Below are 19,505 nucleotides of genomic sequence, written 5' to 3' on the forward strand. Positions count from 1 at the left end.
AGAAGAGTGATTAGTGTGGATTCCTGCACCCAGCTTTGAGTGCTGGGACTTAGACCTGCTGAAGCCCGGCATAAATTTATGTGCTCAACTGGTGACCATTGAGCACATAAATCCACATAATCTATAACATTGCACCTAATTTCTGTGGTTGCTATGAAATTTATGTGCACATTTTATAGAATATGGCATAAGGCAGATGCACATGTAACTCCTAATTACTGCCAATTAAGGGCTCCTTTACAAAGGTGCGTTAGGGCCTTAACACATGGAATAGCGCGTGCTAATCTTGTGCGTGCACTAAAAACGCTAGCGCACCTTAGTAAAAGGAGCCCTAAGTGTCGGTTAACTCCAGTAATTGATTGCTAGTGCTTGATTGACTGAGTAGTTTGTATGCGCATCTGGAATTAGAACCCAAATTTGGACAATTTTGGGTGACATATATAGAATCTAGGAGATAGTTCTGAATATATACATTAATATGCATCTAGAATTATATGACTGAAAAGGGGGTGGGGCTTGGGTCATTCTGAGGCTGTGCCTATTTCACATAGGGGGCCAGAATCAGTAAATGGCACTCAAACATCACCACTAAAAGAATCAGCGCTAAGCACTGTTGTATAAAGGGCACTCCCAGTTGCAAAATTGTACACTATTCCGAGTTGTGCATGTAATTAAATTAGTGTGTTTTGAGATGTGCTGTGCTAAGTACGTTTGAGCGAGTGAGGTGCGTTTTTGAGTGTATGCAACTGGGTTTGATATGCCTGAGTCACTGGGGGGTTATCATAGGGGACTGACTATGGGCTAGATTCATCAACCTGTCTGATCTGGGCAGGTCCAATGAATTCTGGAAGCTAAAATATGCAGATGGGGGCGATCGGAGGAACGCTGCCATCTGCCGGCACAGATTGCTTTTCTGCGATCCCCAAGTATGCCCAGACCATCTGTAGATGGTCTGCGCATGCCTGTTGAAGCTGCAATCTTTTTTTTTTTAACTTTTAACTTTTTTATTAGTTTTTAGCCCTGCGAGCCCGTGCTTTTAACCTGCTTTAAACCCGCAGGTTAAAACCACGGGCTTGTAGGGCGGGGAAGGGCAAGAGAGATTCGGGGAAGTCAGGACAGGAGAACCGGGGCGGCAATGCATCGAGCAGGCAGGAGATTTTCGTGGAAGTCAGGGCAGAAGAACTTGGGAAGAGATGCGGTGAGCAGGCAGGAGAGTGCAGCGAGCAGGGCATCCAGAGTCAGAAAGACGTTTTCGACTAGCCCCCAGCAGTCACTTCTTCAGTTGATCGGCCAGCCCAATCGGATCAAGAATTTTGTGTTGTGAATTGCGTTTCTCCTCATTTGCATGCATAGATTTGAAGCAGATCGCAGGAGAGGTTAGTGAATGGGGCCCGAGGGAAATCTGGTCACAAAGGGGTTGGTACACAATCGGTTTGCTTTGTGAATCTAGCCCTTAATCAGAGGTAAAAACATAGCACCCATTACTTCTGACTCCTCTTCAACATCTGTCATACAAACTTAGCTCGAGGAAGTAAATTAAATGGCAATTCCACCCCCATATACATTAGAAAGAAACATTAGAAAGAAATATACAAAACAATTTATCCCCGCTTTTTAACTGATCATTGTAAAGACAACAAAACACACAAAAAAATCTTTTATTTGGCAAAATGTTCATTTACATAGATCATTCCGGCTGACATAGACTGTATCAAATGTGCCTTAATAGGAAATTAAATCCAACTTTTCTGTATAAAAAAATCTTCAGGTTCACAGGTGAAGGCTTGTTCAATGCTGTTTGTGTTAAAGTTGAAAATTTAGGTCCTTGATAAGCCACGATTGTCAAGATCCTTTACCTGTAAAAACAAGTCATATTTAAGTTTTCCCAAAGTTCTCTGCTGATATGCACATATTCTTGTATATCAGGTTTTGGAGAACCTGCCTCTAAGGACTTCTCCTAGAACAGGGCGGGCAACCTGCAGCCTGCCACTGAAATGTATACAGCCAATGAGACCATGGGAAGAATACACAAAAAGTGTACTACACAATTGTCATTAACCAGAGTTTTGTTGTCAATGGAACCGCTGAAAAATACAAAATGACAAAACTTGTTTGACAGTGCTAGCAAACATTTGGAAAAAAGCATACGATAATAGGCCATTCTGGTAATAATTAGACCAGTGTTTTTCAACATGGGGTACGAGAACCCTTAGGGGTATACGGGTCGCTTGTTCGGAGTATAAAGTCTGGCCACTGTGGAAGATATTCCCTGTCCGTCAGTAAAAGTCGCTGTGGATCCCTACCTGCCCCCTCCCCAAGCCACTGCTGGGGTTCCCTCCCACACTCCCTGCATCCCCCCACCCCTGAAACCGACCCAATTACTTGCTGGAGCAGCACTTGCTCCCTCCACCCCCAGTGAACTCTGTGCAGGGACAGCGCAGGCAGCGACTCACACGATGCATGCAAGTAGCTGACCCGGAAACCTCTGTCTGATGTCAGAGTTGACGTCAGAGGGAAGGCTTGTGGGCCAGCCACGTGCAGCGTGTGAATCGTTGCTTGCCCTGCATGGAGTTCGCTGGAGGCAGAGGGAGCGAGGTGGCTCCAACAAGTAACTGGGTCAAATTATGCCCTCTAGTTTTACCATTTTCTCTTCTCTGGAAAAGATTTGGTTCTACATTAATACCTTTCAAATATTTAAACATCTGAATAATATCTTTCCTATCCCTCCTCTCCTCCAGAGTATACATATTTAGATGTTCCAGTCACTTCTATTGAGAAGGCAACAGGTTCTCGGCTTCACTATCAACGATAAACTTAATTTCCATTTGCAGATTTCTACAGTTATGCAATGATGCTTTTACAACTCTGCATGGTCCATTTCATTAAAGCTCTATTAGAACCTGCTGCTATATAAACATTCTTATTCATTCTCTAGTAAGAACACATTTGGACAATTGCAACTCTCTTTACTATGGTCTACCTTAAAAGGAACTACAGTACACATATTTCAATTAATTCAAAATACTTCCATTAGATTGATAACACGTGTATACAAATTCGATCACTCCATTGCTGAAAAAATTCTCACCGTCTTCCAATAAATCACAGATTAGCATATAAAATTCTTCTCTTAATATTCAAGGTCAAACAATCCCACACTCCTTTTTTCTTAGATTGATAGATACCTTTACGCTCTTCGTAACAAAATTTATTAGTTATTCCAAATACACATCACATAACTTATGATACAACCCATCACAGAATCTTTTCGGTTATAGGTCCCATGCTCTGAAACCATCTTTCATCTCATAACAAGAATCGTCCTTAGATAAATTTAAGATGAATTTAAAAACTTTGCTCTTTGGAGGATGCTTAGAACCAATGCCTCTCATTTCTATAATTGGCATTTACCCTATTCTCTTCTTTTGTCTTAGACATCTCTTTCTTCAAGATGGCCAGGGAATTGCCTGTGATGCTGGCCAGACAGTTTCCCCTCCTTCCCTACTGTTACCCTCTTTCCTATTAAAAACTGTAGCTCTCTCTCTAACCATGTCTTTTTTGTTCTGTTTTAACCCCACTAATATCTTCTGTCCAACTTTACCTATATTAAGTATATTACATTATAAACCATTCAGATGTACCTCTTGCGCATGGCATTTTGTTAATCCCGGTGAGCCCTTTTTTTTCTATGTGGTTACTTATGCTGGATTATTTTAAAACTGCATGTGCATCACTGTTCTTTGTTGAACTGTTTTAACAGTGGTGTAACCCGTGTTGCATAAAGGTGGGCTATAAATATAATAAATAATAATATTAACTACATTATCTGGGTACTGCTGTTGACTATCAGTGGTGCCCGGGTGACTCCTGGCAAATCTGCTCTTGGACTGCCCTGGCAATAAATGGATAGTGCCACAACAATCTCCTTAGCAGCACTATCTGGTTATGTGCTCCTGAAAATCCAAGGATCACCTGGTCAGCATAGTATAAGTTGATAGGAGCTTCTCTTACCTGGACATCTCACACTGAATTTTGGGGTTAAGATGTGCTACAATTAGCAGACTAAGCTCAGCATCCTGTGGATAGTCTAGATTATTAGAAGTACCTGGCAGATCCCAAAGAATATATGCCACATACTCTGGCTTAGGAGTGAGGATCACTACTGTCAAGGAATGTGCAAAAATAATCATTCACACACACAAAAAAAAAATTCAAAAAGGTAAAGATCAAAGACTTCAAGCTATTAAAGGAGAAAAAACCTCGGTGTTGCACAGAACCTGTGAAGGACTATAATGAACCTCCACCGCTGGTCACTGACTTCTGATATTCATAAGATCAGAAGAGGCAAACATATCACTGGTTAAAAAACTCCTGTATGCTCGCATAAATAGATTCAATAGTATACCATATTTCTTTCAAATCAGCAACACTTCAATCCTTAGAATCAAATAAATATATCTTTGCCCACAAAAATTAAAGTCTTCAACCACTCTGTTACAGGGATGGCAGAACTCCAATGTACAACGGTATTGTAATCCAATGTGCAAAGTCCTTATTGTAATCAATTTTCGGCATATTTCAAAAAGATGAAAGACTTCCTGTTAGGCATAAATCCACTCTGGCTGTGTTCTAGGTTCCCCTGATGCAGCAGTAGCAAAACAGAGGCCCTTGCTGGGAACCCAGAGTGGATTTATGCCTATCGGGAAGGATTGAAGTACAGTTGAGCCCCAGCAAATTTGCGGTTTGCAAAACGCGGACTCAATCATTTGTGGTATTTTCTGACTGCCTCTTCTGGTCAGAAAATACAGGGAATGATGAGTCCGCGATCAGCCTTCTGCACAGCCATCGATTCCAATAAGCCAGGGGTGTCCAATATCGGTCCTCGAGGGCCGCAGTCCAGTCGGATTTTCAGGATTTCCCCAATGAATATACATGAGGTCTATTTGCATGCACTGCTTTCATTGAATGCTAATAGATCTCATGCATATTCATTGGGGAAATCCTGAAAACCCGACTGGATTGCGGCCCTCGAGGAACGACATTGGACACCCCTGCAATAAGCCTTCGGCACAGCTGATTCCTTCTCCTGTCCCCCCCCCCCCCCCGGTCAGCCAATCTGCACAGCCGATTCATCCTCTTCTCCCCCCCCTCCAGGTCAGCCAATCAGCCTTCTGCACAGACAATTCATTCTCCTCTCCCTCCTGTCAGCCAATTCATCCTCCTCCCCACCCCCTCCCCCATCAGCCAATCAGCCTTCTACACAGCTGATTCCTCCTCTTCTTCCCCCATCAGCCTTCTGCACAGCCAAACCACCTGCCAGTCTAAATATTATTTTTTAACACCCGCCGCCGATCTGCTCCTAAACCGCATTTGCGGTTTTTCAAAATTTGCAGATGCTCCTGGAATGGAACCCCCGCAAATTTCGAGGGAGTACTGTATTGCTGATTTGAAAGAAATATGGTATACTGGTGACTCTATTTATCAAGTTTCAAGTTTAATAAAAATTTGATTGATCACCTATCATAATTCTAGGCGATTATACAATAATATATTAAAATAATGGGGCATTACACATTTAAAATACTCAACAAAAAACTTAATTACAAGGACAAAATAGACGAACAAGAGACAAAAGGGAAAAGGGTGATCTACAATAAAGTCAAGAGCATGCAGGAGGTTTTAAACCAGTGATGTGTTTGCCTCTTCTGATCTTATGAATATTGGAAGTCGGTGGCCAGCAGTGGAGGTTCATTATAGTCCTTCACAGGTTCTGTGGAACACTGAGGGTTTTTTTCCCTTAATAGCCTGAAGCCTTTGATCTTTACCTTTTGAATGTTTTTTTGGGTGAATGATTATTTTGGTCCTATCGGCCACTGGTTAAGCAGTGTAATATGCATAAAAATAATTCATTTGGAGACATTACCCCTGACAGAACTGTTCCTTGTTGTTGCTCATACCCTGCCTTCCACAAAATTGCAAAGCTATAATAATATACTCTAACACAGCTAGAATCTCTTTCTACCCCAAGAATACTTCAAAAGAACAGCAGACACTGGTGATAGCTTACTTTGTATATTCTGACCAGCCAATGCTCTGTGGTGTATGCCTCTTCAAGAACATCTAGCTCAAAGTCCTTGTTTCCAATCTCTGCATTTCTTACTCTGTCGTAACCTGGGGGGCGTTCTAAATTGTTAAAAGGTAAAACAAAGAGAAAAAAATGAGACCAAACATCTACGAGCTGTGATTTCCATAATGAAGGGGTCGATCAGAAACATATGGGGCTCCTTTTATCAAGCCGCACTAACCCCTGCACTGGCCAAACAACTACCGCCTGCTCAAGGCAGGCATTAGCGGCTAGCGCAGCCGGCAGTTTAACGTGCGCTATTACACGTGTTAAACCACTAGCGCGGCTTGATAAAAGGAGCCCATGGTGTTGAATTAACTTATTTATCCTGATGCAAATAATCTAAAGACTTCCTTTAAATAATGTTTTAGACTAATAAAGGGCTTTTTTAAAATTCTATCCACTTTTTTCCCTTCCTCTGTGGTCTCTGCTGTCCACCCCTCCCCCAAATCCATCACCAGATGAAATGACAAGGTGGTCCAAGGATCCCTCCCTGGCCTGACAGAATGCCTTCCACTAGCATGCCCTTGGCATTCTTCATTGGCTGGTATCATCATAGGAGCAGGTGCCACTTAATCTCCTTCCCCAGGTCAGCACATACTGCTTCCATGTGATGTCAAGGAAAGCTGGTTCCATGGATGTATTCCTGCATTTTAGTGCAGAGTGCTGTAGCTAAAGCAATGTGAATCCTGATCAGAAAGTTTAGTACAATTTTAAGGGGTATTTATCAACTGCCCCTTTCCCCTCTAACCTTACTGTCATGCCATGTTGTTCTATACCTCCAGTTAAGGCCAAGATCAGTGCCTTTTGTTATTCTGACAGCCAGTGCCTGCTAGCTTTTCATCTGAATGCATTTATAGCAAAATAAAGGATTACACTGGCCCCACTGCACACAAAACAGAGCTAGATTCTGGTCACTGAACAGCTAACAGTATAAGAAACTGATATGAAAGGGGAGAGTGTGGCGCAGTGGTTAAAGCTACAGCCTCAGCACCCTGAGGTTGTGGGTTCAAACCCACGCTGCTCCTTGGCAAGTCACCCTGGGCAAGTCACTTAATCCCCTCATTGCCCCAGGTACGTTAGATAGATTGTGAGCCCACCGAGACAGAAAGGGAAAACTGCTTGAGTACCTGAATAAATGCATGTAAACCGTTCTGAGCTCCCCTAGGAGAACGGTATAGAAAATTGAATAAAATAAAATAAAAAATAAATAAAATGAAATGAAATGAAAGAATGAATATGTAATCATCCACAGGAGTCTGTGACCTGTTGGAAAATTGGAGCCAAGAGCAGAAAAACACATGTAAACAGAGGACAGAATTACCGTATTTTCACGCAAATAACACGCACCCGTATAAAACGCGCACACGTGTATAGCGCGCAGAAATCACGATGATAAGCACAAAAACTTTGGTATAACGCGCTCACGATTATACCGCGCATGCTGCCCGACTCTCCGTTCACCCCCCCTGACTTCCGTGCACTGCCCCGCCTCTCCGTGCGCTGTCCCGACTCTCCGTTCACCCCCCCCCGACTTCCGTGCACTGCCCTGACTTTCCGTGCGCTGTCCCGACTCTCCGTTCACCCCCCCCTGACTTCCGTGCACTGCCCCGCCTCTCCGTGCGCTGTCCCGACTCTCCGTTCACCCCCCCCTGACTTCCGTGCACTGCCCTGACTTTCCGTGCGCTGTCCCGACTCTCCGTTCACCCCCCCCTGACTTCCGTGCACTGCCCTGACTTTCCGTGCGCTGTCCCGACTCTCCGTTCACCCCCCCTGACTTCCGTGCACTGTCCCCCCTTGAAGGTCTGTCCCCATCCTGAAAGCCTGATGCCCCCCCCCCGACGTCCGATACATCCCTCCCCCCGAAGGACCGCCGACTCCCCAACAATATCGGGCCAGGAGGGAGCCCAAATCCTCCTGGCCACGGCGACCCCCTACCCCCACCCCGCACTACATTACGGGCAGGAGGGATCCCAGGCCCTCCTGCCCTCGACGCAAACCCCCCTCCCCCCAACGACCGCCCCCCCCAAGAACCTCCGACCGCCCCCCAGCCGACCCGCGATCCCCCTGACGACCCCCACGACCCCCCCACCCCCCTTCCCCGTACCTTTGGTAGTTGGGCCAGAAGGGAGCCCAAACCCTCCTGGCCACGGCGACCCCCTAACCCCACCCCGCACTACATTACGGGCAGGAGGGATCCCAGGCCCTCCTGCCCTCGACGCAAACCCCCCTCCCCCCCAACGACCGCCCCCCCCAAGAACCTCCGACCGCCCCCCCAGCCGACCCGCGACCCCCCTGGCGACCCCCACGACCCCCCCACCCCCCTTCCCCGTACCTTTGGTAGTTGGCCGGACAGACGGGAGCCAAACCCGCCTGTCCGGCAGGCAGCCAACGAAGGAATGAGGCCGGATTGGCCCATCCATCCTAAAGCTCCGCCTACTGGTGGGGCCTAAGGCGCGTGGGCCAATCAGAATAGGCCCTGGAGCCTTAGGTCCCACCTGGGGGCGCGGCCTGAGGCACATGGTCGGGTTGGGCCCATGTGCCTCAGGCCGCGTCCCCAGGTGGGACCTAAGGCTCCAGGGCCTATTCTGATTGGCCCACGCGCCTTAGGTCCCACCAGTAGGCGGAGCTTTAGGATGGATGGGCCAATCCGGCCTCATTCCTTCGTTGGCTGCCTGCCGGACAGGCGGGTTTGGCTCCCGTCTGTCCGGCCAACTACCAAAGGTACGGGGAAGGGGGGTGGGGGGGTCGCCAGGGGGATCGCGGGTCGGCTGGGGGGCGGTCGGAGGTTCTTGGGGGGGGCGGTCGTTGGGGGGGAGGGGGGTTTGCGTCGAGGGCAGGAGGGCCTGGGATCCCTCCTGCCCGTAATGTAGTGCGGGGTGGGGTTAGGGGGTCGCCGTGGCCAGGAGGGTTTGGGCTCCCTTCTGGCCCAACTACCAAAGGTACGGGGAAGGGGGGTGGGGGGTCGTGGGGGTCGCCAGGGGGGTCGCGGGTCGGCTGGGGGGGGCGGTCGGAGGTTCTTGGGGGGGCGATCGTTGGAGGGAGGGGGGTTTGCGTCGAGGGCAGGAGGGCCTGGGATCCCTCCTGCCCGTAATGTAGTGCGGGGTGGGGTTAGGGGGTCGCCGTGGCCAGGAGGGTTTGGGCTCCCTTCTGGCCCGATATTGTCGGGAAGTCGGCGGTCCTTCGGGGTGGGGGTGCGAGTGGTCCTGCCGGGGGGGGGGGATGTATCGGACGTCGGGGAGTCGGCCGGGCAAGAGGGCTTGGGCTCCCTCTTGCTCCGATCGTGGATGCGGGTGCGGGTGGGAGCGCGTGCGAGCGGTCGTTCGGGATGGGGGTGCGAGCGGTCCTGCTGGGGTGGTGAATCGGGCGTCGGGCGGGGGTGGGAACTATGTTTTAAAACTTTTGTATACCGCGCTCACGCATATAACGCGCGAGGGGTATGCGCGGTAGGTAAAAACGCGTATAACGCGCGCGTTATATGCGTGAAAATACGGTAAATAGAAATACAGAATTTGATGGAAGGTATTACTACTGCAGTGCCAATAAATGCATTCATTCATCTACCACAGCCCCTCTTTCATTGCTCATTGTATTCAAAACCATAATTAACATATTTGCAGCTTATTCGACTGAATTATAATTTCTGAAACACGAATGCTATGATTTCTAAGGTTTACAGTCTACCGTTATAACTTACACTGCAAAAAGGCACATTAGGTTAGTTAAACTGAGGCACTAGACTTTCTCATGAAGTTAGTTGAAAAGGGGGGAGGGGCAGAAATTAGAACTTAAAGTACAGGTTTCTCCTGGACTTTAGTTCAGAGATTGCAACAGCAGATTACATTTGCTCGTTATAACAGCAGGGCCCTTTGGTACTTACTGGCTTCTGTGTACACCTGCCCAAAGCGATAATAGCACATCTTGTACATAAGACAATTGAGCAGCACAGGGGAGCCTTCCCTGTCGACACGGAACTCGCCTGTTGAAGTATAGTAATCGTGTTCCTTTATATGCTTGCCAGTGTCTGTGCTGCCACCAATTCTCACCATCCACAAGAATTTGTTAATATCTAAAGGCAACAACAAAGGGACTTATGAGTTAGGCACTCAGATTACTAACATGGACAAAATTATATTTGTTTTATAACAATCAAGTTAGAGGAACAGAATCTACATTACCATCTGAGGAATATCCTGTCAGGCCTCCGAAGATAACTAAGACATAGCTCACATCCAGTTCTCTCATGATTTCATAAGCCTTTTCCTCGGTGGATGCCATAGCCTTCCAGGAATAAGAAAATAAATATGTTTAAGGTCAAGAAATCTGCTGTAGAATTTTGGAGTGAATTTCATAGGTAATGTCTACAGTTTCTGGTTAGCTCTTCCTCAGACTAGCCATATTTTATTGAGACATAATACAATCCGGCCCATATTCAGTACTATTTGGCTGGACAACAGCTCCTGGCTGGCAATATATCACATGGCCGGCTATCTCTTGCTAAATATCACATTCAGTAGACTGGCAGGTGACCAGCCAAATTATGCGACATAGCCAGTCAGATCACTGGCTAAATTCAGCTGGCCAAAAATTGCCTGGAAATTCAATGTTGGTCCCCAGATGTGGCACTTAACACTGAATACCTTGGGAAATAGTCGGCCCCCTCATTTTTAATGGAGGGGCATTTCTTCCACTAGGGCAAAAGACATACAAGAAGGTTTTCATGGCTTTACAACAATTGTCATAGATCCTTTAAGGTTGTAAATATATTACTGGAAATTACAATGGTAGCAAGCTATCATGCTTGAGTAAAATGCTTGAGTACCTGATTGTAAAACCGCTTAGATAACCTTGATAGGCGGTATATAAAATCCTAATAAACTTGAAACTTGAACTTGATCATGTGAAGTATTTGAACTCTCTCAGCTACAACAAAAACCAAAGACAATGATCTGCCAGCCAGCCAAACTTATATACAACACACAGATCAAATAGATTGAAGAGAAGAGGAATTTATTAATACAAAGACCTAACGTTATATCTGCAAGAGAGCCCCTATGGTATTTACTCCTGATGCAGCCATCTAGGCAAAACGAGCCGTCAGGTCTTTGTATTAATAAACTCCACTTTTCTTCAATCTATTTGACCTGTGTGTTGTATATCAGTTTGGCTGGCTGTCAGATCATTGTCTCTGTTTTTTTATATCACTCTCTCTGAGCTACACTTGAGGGCAGTCCAAGTGACTGGTAAATGGAACTCCAGCTGTTGAAGCAACAGGCTAAACAACTGAAGAGAAAATGGTCCAAGAAAAATTCCCCTCAAAACATGGATCTTTGTAGGGAGCTTCATACAGCCAGAAACTAGTCATATTTAATTAACCTAATTAAAAGATTGTACCCCTCCAAGGACATGGAAAATACCTAGTGTACCTGAATGTAACTCACCTTGGAGCTGCTACTACTGAAAAGGTGTAAGCTAACTATAAATACTGTATTTTTCGCTCCATTAGATGCACCTGACCATAAGACGCACCCTAAATTTAGAGGAGGAAAACAAGAAAAAAAACATTCTGAACTAAATTCTCCCTGCCAGGCTCTGCACCCAACCCCACATTCCTTGCCAAGCTCTGCACCCTGTCCCCCCTCCCTGCCAGGCTCTGTAACCTGTCCCCCCCCCCTCTGGTGGTCTAGTGGTAGGCCGACACAGGGCAGGCAGGTCTAGTGGCTGGCAGGCCTCCCCCCCCAGGCAGGCAGCAGGAAATCCCCAGCCTCTCTCTCCTCTCTCCGTATCCACCAGGCAGGCCCCAGCCTCTCCCTCCTCACTTCCTAGGCAGGCAGCAGGCAGATGGCAAGCAGCAGGCAGGCCCCGATCCTCTTCCTCCTCTCCCCCCCATGTGTACCTTTTTAAAAAACTTCCGATGCCTCTCTCGCGGCATAGCGATGCACCAGGAGCTTATAGTAAATAAAATTGCCCATTGTTTTGGCCAAAATATGGAATAGTTCTCTCTAGCCTGGACCCCCCAGAACTTGTCCAAAGTAGATTCTAGTTCTAATCCTCAGCTGTGGCCCTTATTCAATCTAATACTGTTGTCTTTTGGAAAAAGGCATCATTGTTAGCAAACCCACCACCTATTTGGTGGGTTCAGTCCTTCACGGTGGATTAAAGAACCAATGCTTAGTGTTATTTCTATTGTCTTAGATATCAATAGCAGCCTAACTTCTGGTGAGGTTCCAAATGTAGCCCATCATTGAATTTTATGCAGCCCAAGAGATCATGAGAAGTATACACAGAAAGTATTATTAACCAGAGTTTTGGCTATTTTAAATATTGTATTTGGCAAATATTTTCAGAATAGGCACTCTTAGAAGTTTGTTTACATTGTTTTTTGTTACATTTTTACATATTTTTTTATTCATCACAGGAGGTCTACATAGCTGTGTGCATTTCCGGTTCTGACATTATATTATATTGCAGCCCACTAGAGGTAGTACTAGATATCACACAGCCCTCTGTTTTCAAAGACTCACCACCCCTGTCTTAGGTTATCTGAGCTTAAACGGCTTCAAACCTTTCAAAACATAGTAGTCAAGCTTCTCAGTCATACACTAAAATATAACCATATGACACTTCTGCCGATTAAATATCACTGGTTTCCTGTCACTTTCTGGGTCAGGTAAGATTCTTCTCTTAGCCCAGAAGCTTTTTACGTTGGTATTCCACATCATCTTTATTGATTATTCCTTACCCACCCTTTGACTCCTCCAGTCCTTCCTGTGACTCATTCAATATTAGACTCTACCAGGCATCCTGCCTTTTTGATCCCCACCTTGTAGAATTTACTGCCTCTCACTTCACATAGAATCATCTTATAAAATTATTTAAGGCAGACTTTACAAACTTCTTTTTTGAGTTAGTGTACAAAAGTATAACCATACAGGGTTGCTTTGTCCAGGTGGTGCCAGGTTCCTCCAGCATACTGATGACCTTGGTTTTGCTCTCTATCCCTCTTCTACTTTCCACATGCCCCTTTTTTCTGTCCCAATGTTAAGCAATACAGTTCTTTCTATCATTATGTTCTTCTAACTTTATTTTGCAAATTGCTTTGTTAACAAGTGACTAAACAAACATACATATTTGGAAAGTCAAACAGTTCTACAAAGCATGCAGTCAATCACCATCTGCTATAAAGCCCCCAGATTTGAAAATACCCATTTAATACTAACAGCTTTACACAGCACTAGAAAGTTTAAAGATAAACAATTTCCAGCTGCACTATTTTTTCCAAGCAGACCTAAACGATAAGAAACGTGTGAGTGAACAAGCCTGGAAGAGCCAGGGCTGCACAGCCACTCAATGGGCTCCTTCCACTTGGACTAATGGAGTACAGATAGTTCTCATAGACACCGAGAGAGCATTTCAAGCACAAACTGCAGGTCTTGAAAAAGAATGTGTTTGTGTTTAAGGATTTCAAGTTTAATGTTCTAAGCCCATTCCAGGACACATATCATTCTATCACACTTCACAGCTGTGCTCACCTGTCCAACTCGAGAAATATGTGTGTTATTCCATGTGTTGTTATCCACTAGAATAGTTCGATTAGCCATGGCTGTAATCTGATATCCATAATCCCACCATGACATCACCTTTGCATCCTGAAGCCAAAGAATAAGGGGGTGCTGTTAATTCTACTCCAAACCACAGTTCATTAAAAATTTGTAAAAACTGTTCAAGGAAGGACTGCAGTAAATTCCCCAGCCTCCAAAGCAGATTGTGAAACCGAATTGTATATAAATTACTTAATCACATTCAAGGTATTGAGAGCAAATAAGCCATTATATCTAGCACGTTTGTTGAATCCATACGTAGCGGGTAGAAATTTGAGATCTTTGAATAAGCAATTACTTATAATTCTATCGTACAAAGATATTGTATATGCACATGTAAGAGATGCAATTTTTGCTGTAAACAGTCCAAAATATTGGAATTTAATACCACTGGCACTTAAAACAATAACATCAGTAGATAAGTTCAAGGAAAACTTAAAGACCTATCTTTTCTCTGATGAATACTCTCAGGTGTAACGGGTAGTGCTATGGATCTTAGAAGCCAGAAGAATATCATTAATGTTTTGGGGTTTTTTCTTTGTATTATTATTATTGTGTAGATTATTTGTATATTTTGCATTTTAAATATGTTTTAAACTATAAGCTGCCTTGAAGGTTTTCCCTAGGGTTGGATAGAAAATTTTAAATAAACTTGGAAACTTAGAAGATTTTAAAGGCATATCTTCTCAGAATTGTGGGCAATAATGAACATTGAATTCAGAACATTAAATGAGATATTTTAAATTATTTGGACTTTCTGAACGCTATATGGACTTTTTGAACACTATATGGACTTTTTGATGATAGTGGATAGAGGGGGTCCAATAATTATATAAAGGGAGGTAGTGATAGCTTGAATACTTTTCCAATATGAGTGACCCTCCTTTACAAAAGAAGCTACATATACATATATAATTATTTTGTGTCTGAATAGTATAGGGTTATAATATTGATTTTTGTATCCTGTTTTAGTAGAACTTTGGTTTATATGGGAATGTGGACAAATAAATTTTTTAGACGTACAAGTTCGGTTGAATGATCAGAAATTGACGACTACTGTATTTCAGAAAAGTACTGACCGGAACACCATATTACATTTTGATAGCATGCATCCTGTTCATCTGAAAATAAGCATTCCCTTTGCTCAATTTTTGAGATACAGATGCAGCTGCAGAACAACCAATAAGTTTTCAATAGAAGCAAAAGATGTGTACTTCATTGGTATTTAATTTCATCAATCAAATTACTTAAATAATGTTTAATTTCATCAATCAAATTACCCCATTGATACTAAATTTTATTTGATATATAGCTTTAAACTTTCAAATCAGCAACATTATCTTACACAGCAAACTGCTGGTCCAACGTTGGATCATTGGACTTCAACACCAATGAAGTAAAGTCACACATTATTAATAAAAACATTATAATAAATAACATAAGGGATGGGATGGAGGTAATGGTATAAATCAGGGGTCTCAAAGTCCCTCCTTGAGGGCCGCAATCCAGTCGGGTTTTCAGGATTTCCCCAATGAATATGCATGAGATCTATGTGCATGCACTGCTTTCAATGCATATTCATTTGGGAAATGGGAGTAATATTTTTAGGAAGGGTATTATAATTCTTGGAGGGAGTGTTGAATTATTTTTTCAGTTAAGTTAGGAATAAATAAGTTTCCAGCTACACATATTTTCCTTTTCTCTTTTTTTTTTTTTTTGACAAGTATCTACTCTTTTGGGTTAAAGCAAAGTAAATGCTGCTGATTCTTGCTCAGTAAACATATCTATAGCAAAGACACGGGGAAAATAGTCCAAATATAAAGAAGAGCAGAAAGATATAGCCTACAGATAGAGAGCACCAACAAATCATGAAGAGTAAAGTACATCAACATGTTTATAAAAAGGCAGCATATCAAAAACAAGCAGCATTAAAAATAATCTTTTCTATTAAAAATGGCTGCATCGCCTACCTCAGGAGTATTGTGACGGAGCCAATAGTAAGCTTCTCTAAAATCATCAAAGATAATCCGGCTGCCATCACCTCCACGTGCAGACAGCACAATAGAAGGAGATGAATAGGCTTCACTGGTTACCCAGGTTGAATGGAAGGTGTAGGTGATCAAGAAGAAAGCCATTACCAAGATCATGCCACTAGCTACCTACACAAGAGTGAGAAAAATAGTGAGAACAGACAAGCAAACCTTCTGAAGAAATAGCTTCAACTGACAAACTGCAACATTTTGTAGGCAACTGATCAGTGCTCTGGTTTCCTCATTTACCTACTATTCAAGGTCTTGTGCTTAAAAGAAACTGAGTGAACTAAAAAAAACACATATGGCAGGTGAAGGCATTCAACCTCGCTGACATAAAATGCTACCTTTAGTCAAGGAAAGGCAGTTCCTGAGAGCTATGTAGTTCTTCAGATAAAATCCTTGTTTAAATATTGTCCTTTTCCTTGCAGGTAAAAGTCCCTGTACTATATTACTCATGCCACAAAAGTGCAATGCCGAGGCAATGGGTGCTGCTGCCAACAGAAAACGTGCAGAGATTTCATTTTAAAATCCCTGTGTGCACTTTCTGATGCTGGTGTTGCACCTGTTACAAAGCAAATGTATAGTCTGTGGGTACAGAACACTATTATGGTTGAACATAACATCATATTTATTATTTATTGGGATCTATTAACTGCCTTTTCATGAAGAGATTCGCCCAAAGTAGTTTACAATACATTGAATAGTAATCAGGTACTCTTCAGTATTTTCTCTATCTGTCCCAGCAGGGACTTTGGTACCTGGGGTAATAGAGGATTAAGTAACTTGCCCAAAGTCAGAGGGAGCAGGCTGGGATCGAACTCACAACCTCAGGGTGCTGAGGCTCCAACCACTACAGTCACCACAGAGGAGACTGCCTTAAATTATCCCCCCTTTAAACTAAGCTGTGGCAGCCCAGAATGCTAAATGCTCAAACGCTGCTCCAACACTCATATAATTCCTATGAGAATTGGAGCATTTAGCGTTTGGGCTGCACTACAAACCTCTACCACAGCTCAGTAAAGGGGGTGGGGGGTATTTTAGGAAACTTCCTTTTGAAAATTCATGCTGGCCAACAAGCTAAAAATAATCTGTGGACTTGCAAACAACATACCAGTTATAAACACCGCCCCTACACATGTTTATTTATTTTAAATTTTTCTATACCTCTTAAAAACTAAACAGTTCACATGGTGTTCGTGCACCCACAAAAGTAGTCACATTAGCAAAATGTGCATCATGTCTAACATGTAACAAAAATATACATCACAGCCTAATTTGGAACCAGTTTTTATCCCAGGCCTGCAGGCAGCATATTCTCAACAGTGGGTGACATCACCGACGGAGCCCCGCAGCGGACAGCCTCGAAAGCAGACTTGCTTGAAGATCTTTGTAAGAGCTTCCGAGTGCTGCACTGCGCATGCGCGAGTGCCTTCCTGCTCGAGTTAGGGCGCGCGTCTCCTGTGAGGAACCTCAGTTCAACGTTTTCCGCGGAGCCGAGAAGTCCTCTTCTTTCAGCTCTGCAGCCTTCGTTGCCTTCTCTCACCGCGGCTTTTGTTATTTTATTAGTCGCTGTGCTCGCGTTTCACTGTTCCTTTCTTTCTTTTACAATAATTTAAAAAAAAAAAAAATAAAACAAAAAACTTTTATTTTTTTCTTCCGGCAGCGACCTTATAGCCTAGGCCTGGCCGCTTACCTCGTTCGGTACGTCGGACTTCGTTTTTTCTATGTCCCGGCCTCTAACCGGGTACAAAAAGTGTAGCCAGTGCAACAAGACCCTTTCAATCACCGATCCTCATAGTCGGTGTATTGTTTGTCTGGGTCCTGAACATTGTCCCGACACTTGTTCGCGCTGTGCTACTCTTCAACCTCGGGCCCTTCGTCGGCGCCGTGCCAAGCTCCTTCAACTTTTTGGCACGATGGACCAGCTGACTGAAAAGGTCTCGACCTCGGCTTCGGGGACGGCCTCGACCTCTAAGTCCTCAACCTCGACTCCAGCTTCTGCCTCCACCAAGGCCTCGCCCTCGACTCCTTCGGCCTCGAAGGCAGCTCCTCTGAAGACCTCGACGGGTAAGTCTCCTGTCTCTCCTTTAGGTACTACTCCTAAGAAGCCTCCAGAGTCACAGGCATCCCAGGCCATATCTGCCGGCCTACCTGCCTCGACTAGACCTCCAGCTAAGCGTACCTCCAAGCATCGGGAATACTCAACCTCGAGGTCGCCCTCCTTGGAGCGCACTGTTGCACCTTCGAGACATGATCCTTTTGTCTCGGTGCCCATGTTTGAGGACATGTTAAAAACCATTCTGACCACGTAGATTTCCACGGTCATGGCTCAACTCCTCCCATCCTCGACCCTGCTTCCTGTGAGCCAGCCTGAGCAGCAGTCTGAGACCCCGGTGGAAGCACCTAGAGGCAAGCCTCGGAAGTCTCGCCAGTTCTCATCCAGTGACTTCACCTACTCCTCGGACACAGTCTCCTCCACCTCGACCGAAGCATCGCTCGAGGCATTTGAGGCATCTCGCTTCCAAGCTTCCTCAGGAGACAGCTCTACAACAGAAACCTTCGCCTTCTCTAGATACTGAGACTTCTATGCCTCGTTTATCCAAGGTTACATAAGTCTCGCAAAGCTATTACACCAGCTGCTTCTCCTCGAAGTCCTTCGAGGTAGAGGACTCCTCCATCGAGACCACCTCCGAGGGAGCCTTCTCCTCCTGCCTCGACCCAATCTGTTCCTCGAACCCCGGGAACTTTACCATCGAGGGTTTTGAAGCGCAAACCCTCACTGACTCCTCCTCACGCAGGTAGTGCAGCTTCCTTAATCACTGTGCGCCTGGATTCTGAGCCTCTGTCTCAGTATTCCAGAGAGGCTTCTCCCTCCTACTCAGTAGTTCCTCGGTCTCATACTCCTTCTCCGGAAGATGCCTCGACCTCGAAGTCTGCCTCTTTTGCCACTTTGCCTTCGACATGGGAAAAGCTCTTCAACTGGATCTCCACTCTGATTCCAAGTATACACCTGAATACTTGGCCGACATGGAGTTGCCTCATCCACCCAAGGAGACCTTGAGGCTTCCTATGACTCCAGTATTGAAGCAAACTTTCTTAAGGAATATGGAAACTCCTTATTCCATCACAGCCATTCCATCCAAGCTGGAATCCAGGTATCGCACAGTACCTTGCAAAGGCTTCGAGAAATCTCAATTATCCCATCAGTCTATGGTACATAAGAACATAAGAATTGACACTGCTGAGTCAGATCAGTGGTACATCATGCCCAGCAGTCCACTCACGCAGAGGCCCTCTGGTCTAAGACCAGCACCGTAACTGAGACTAGCCCTACCAGCGCACGTTCTTGTTCAGCAGAAACTTGTCTAACTTTGTCTTGAATCCTTGGAGGGTGTTTTCCCCTATAACAGCCTCTGGAAGAGCGTTCCAGCTTTCTACCACTCTCTGGGTGAAGAAGAACTTCCTTACATTTGTACGGAATCTATCCCCTTTCAACTTTAAAGAGTGCCCTCTTGTTCTCCCTACCTTGGAGAGGGTGAACAACCTGTCCTTATCTACTAAGTCTATCCCCTTCAGTACCTTGAATGTTTCGATCATGTCACCTCTGAATCTCCTCTGTTTGAGGGAGAAGAGGCCCAGTTTCTCTAATCTTAGTCGCTCTTCTCTGGACCCTTTCGAGTAGTACCGTGTCCTTCTTCATGTACGGCGACCAGTGCTGAATACAGTACTCCAGGTGAGGGCGTACCA

The 19,505-nt window shown here is 44.8% G+C and overlaps 1 protein-coding gene across 1 annotated transcript in view; it reads right to left on the reverse strand.

Annotated features, from left to right (window-relative positions):
- Positions 1 to 1,641: 1,641 nt before the first annotated feature.
- Positions 1,642 to 19,505, reverse strand: part of STT3A (STT3 oligosaccharyltransferase complex catalytic subunit A) — a 119,635-nt gene continuing 101,771 nt past the window's right edge. Inside the window, exons 13-18 of the mRNA XM_033919253.1 lie at positions 15,696 to 15,884; positions 13,657 to 13,773; positions 10,303 to 10,405; positions 10,005 to 10,193; positions 6,068 to 6,183; positions 1,642 to 1,856 (exon numbers count right to left, since the gene is read on the reverse strand). Coding sequence (XP_033775144.1) covers positions 1,818 to 1,856; positions 6,068 to 6,183; positions 10,005 to 10,193; positions 10,303 to 10,405; positions 13,657 to 13,773; positions 15,696 to 15,884 — 753 coding nt within the window. The 3' untranslated portion in view covers positions 1,642 to 1,817. The remainder of the gene's footprint in view (positions 1,857 to 6,067; positions 6,184 to 10,004; positions 10,194 to 10,302; positions 10,406 to 13,656; positions 13,774 to 15,695; positions 15,885 to 19,505) is intronic.

The sequence above is a fragment of the Geotrypetes seraphini genome, chromosome 13 (genome assembly GCF_902459505.1).
Source record: "Geotrypetes seraphini chromosome 13, aGeoSer1.1, whole genome shotgun sequence".
Taxonomy (NCBI): Eukaryota; Metazoa; Chordata; class Amphibia; order Gymnophiona; family Dermophiidae; genus Geotrypetes; species Geotrypetes seraphini.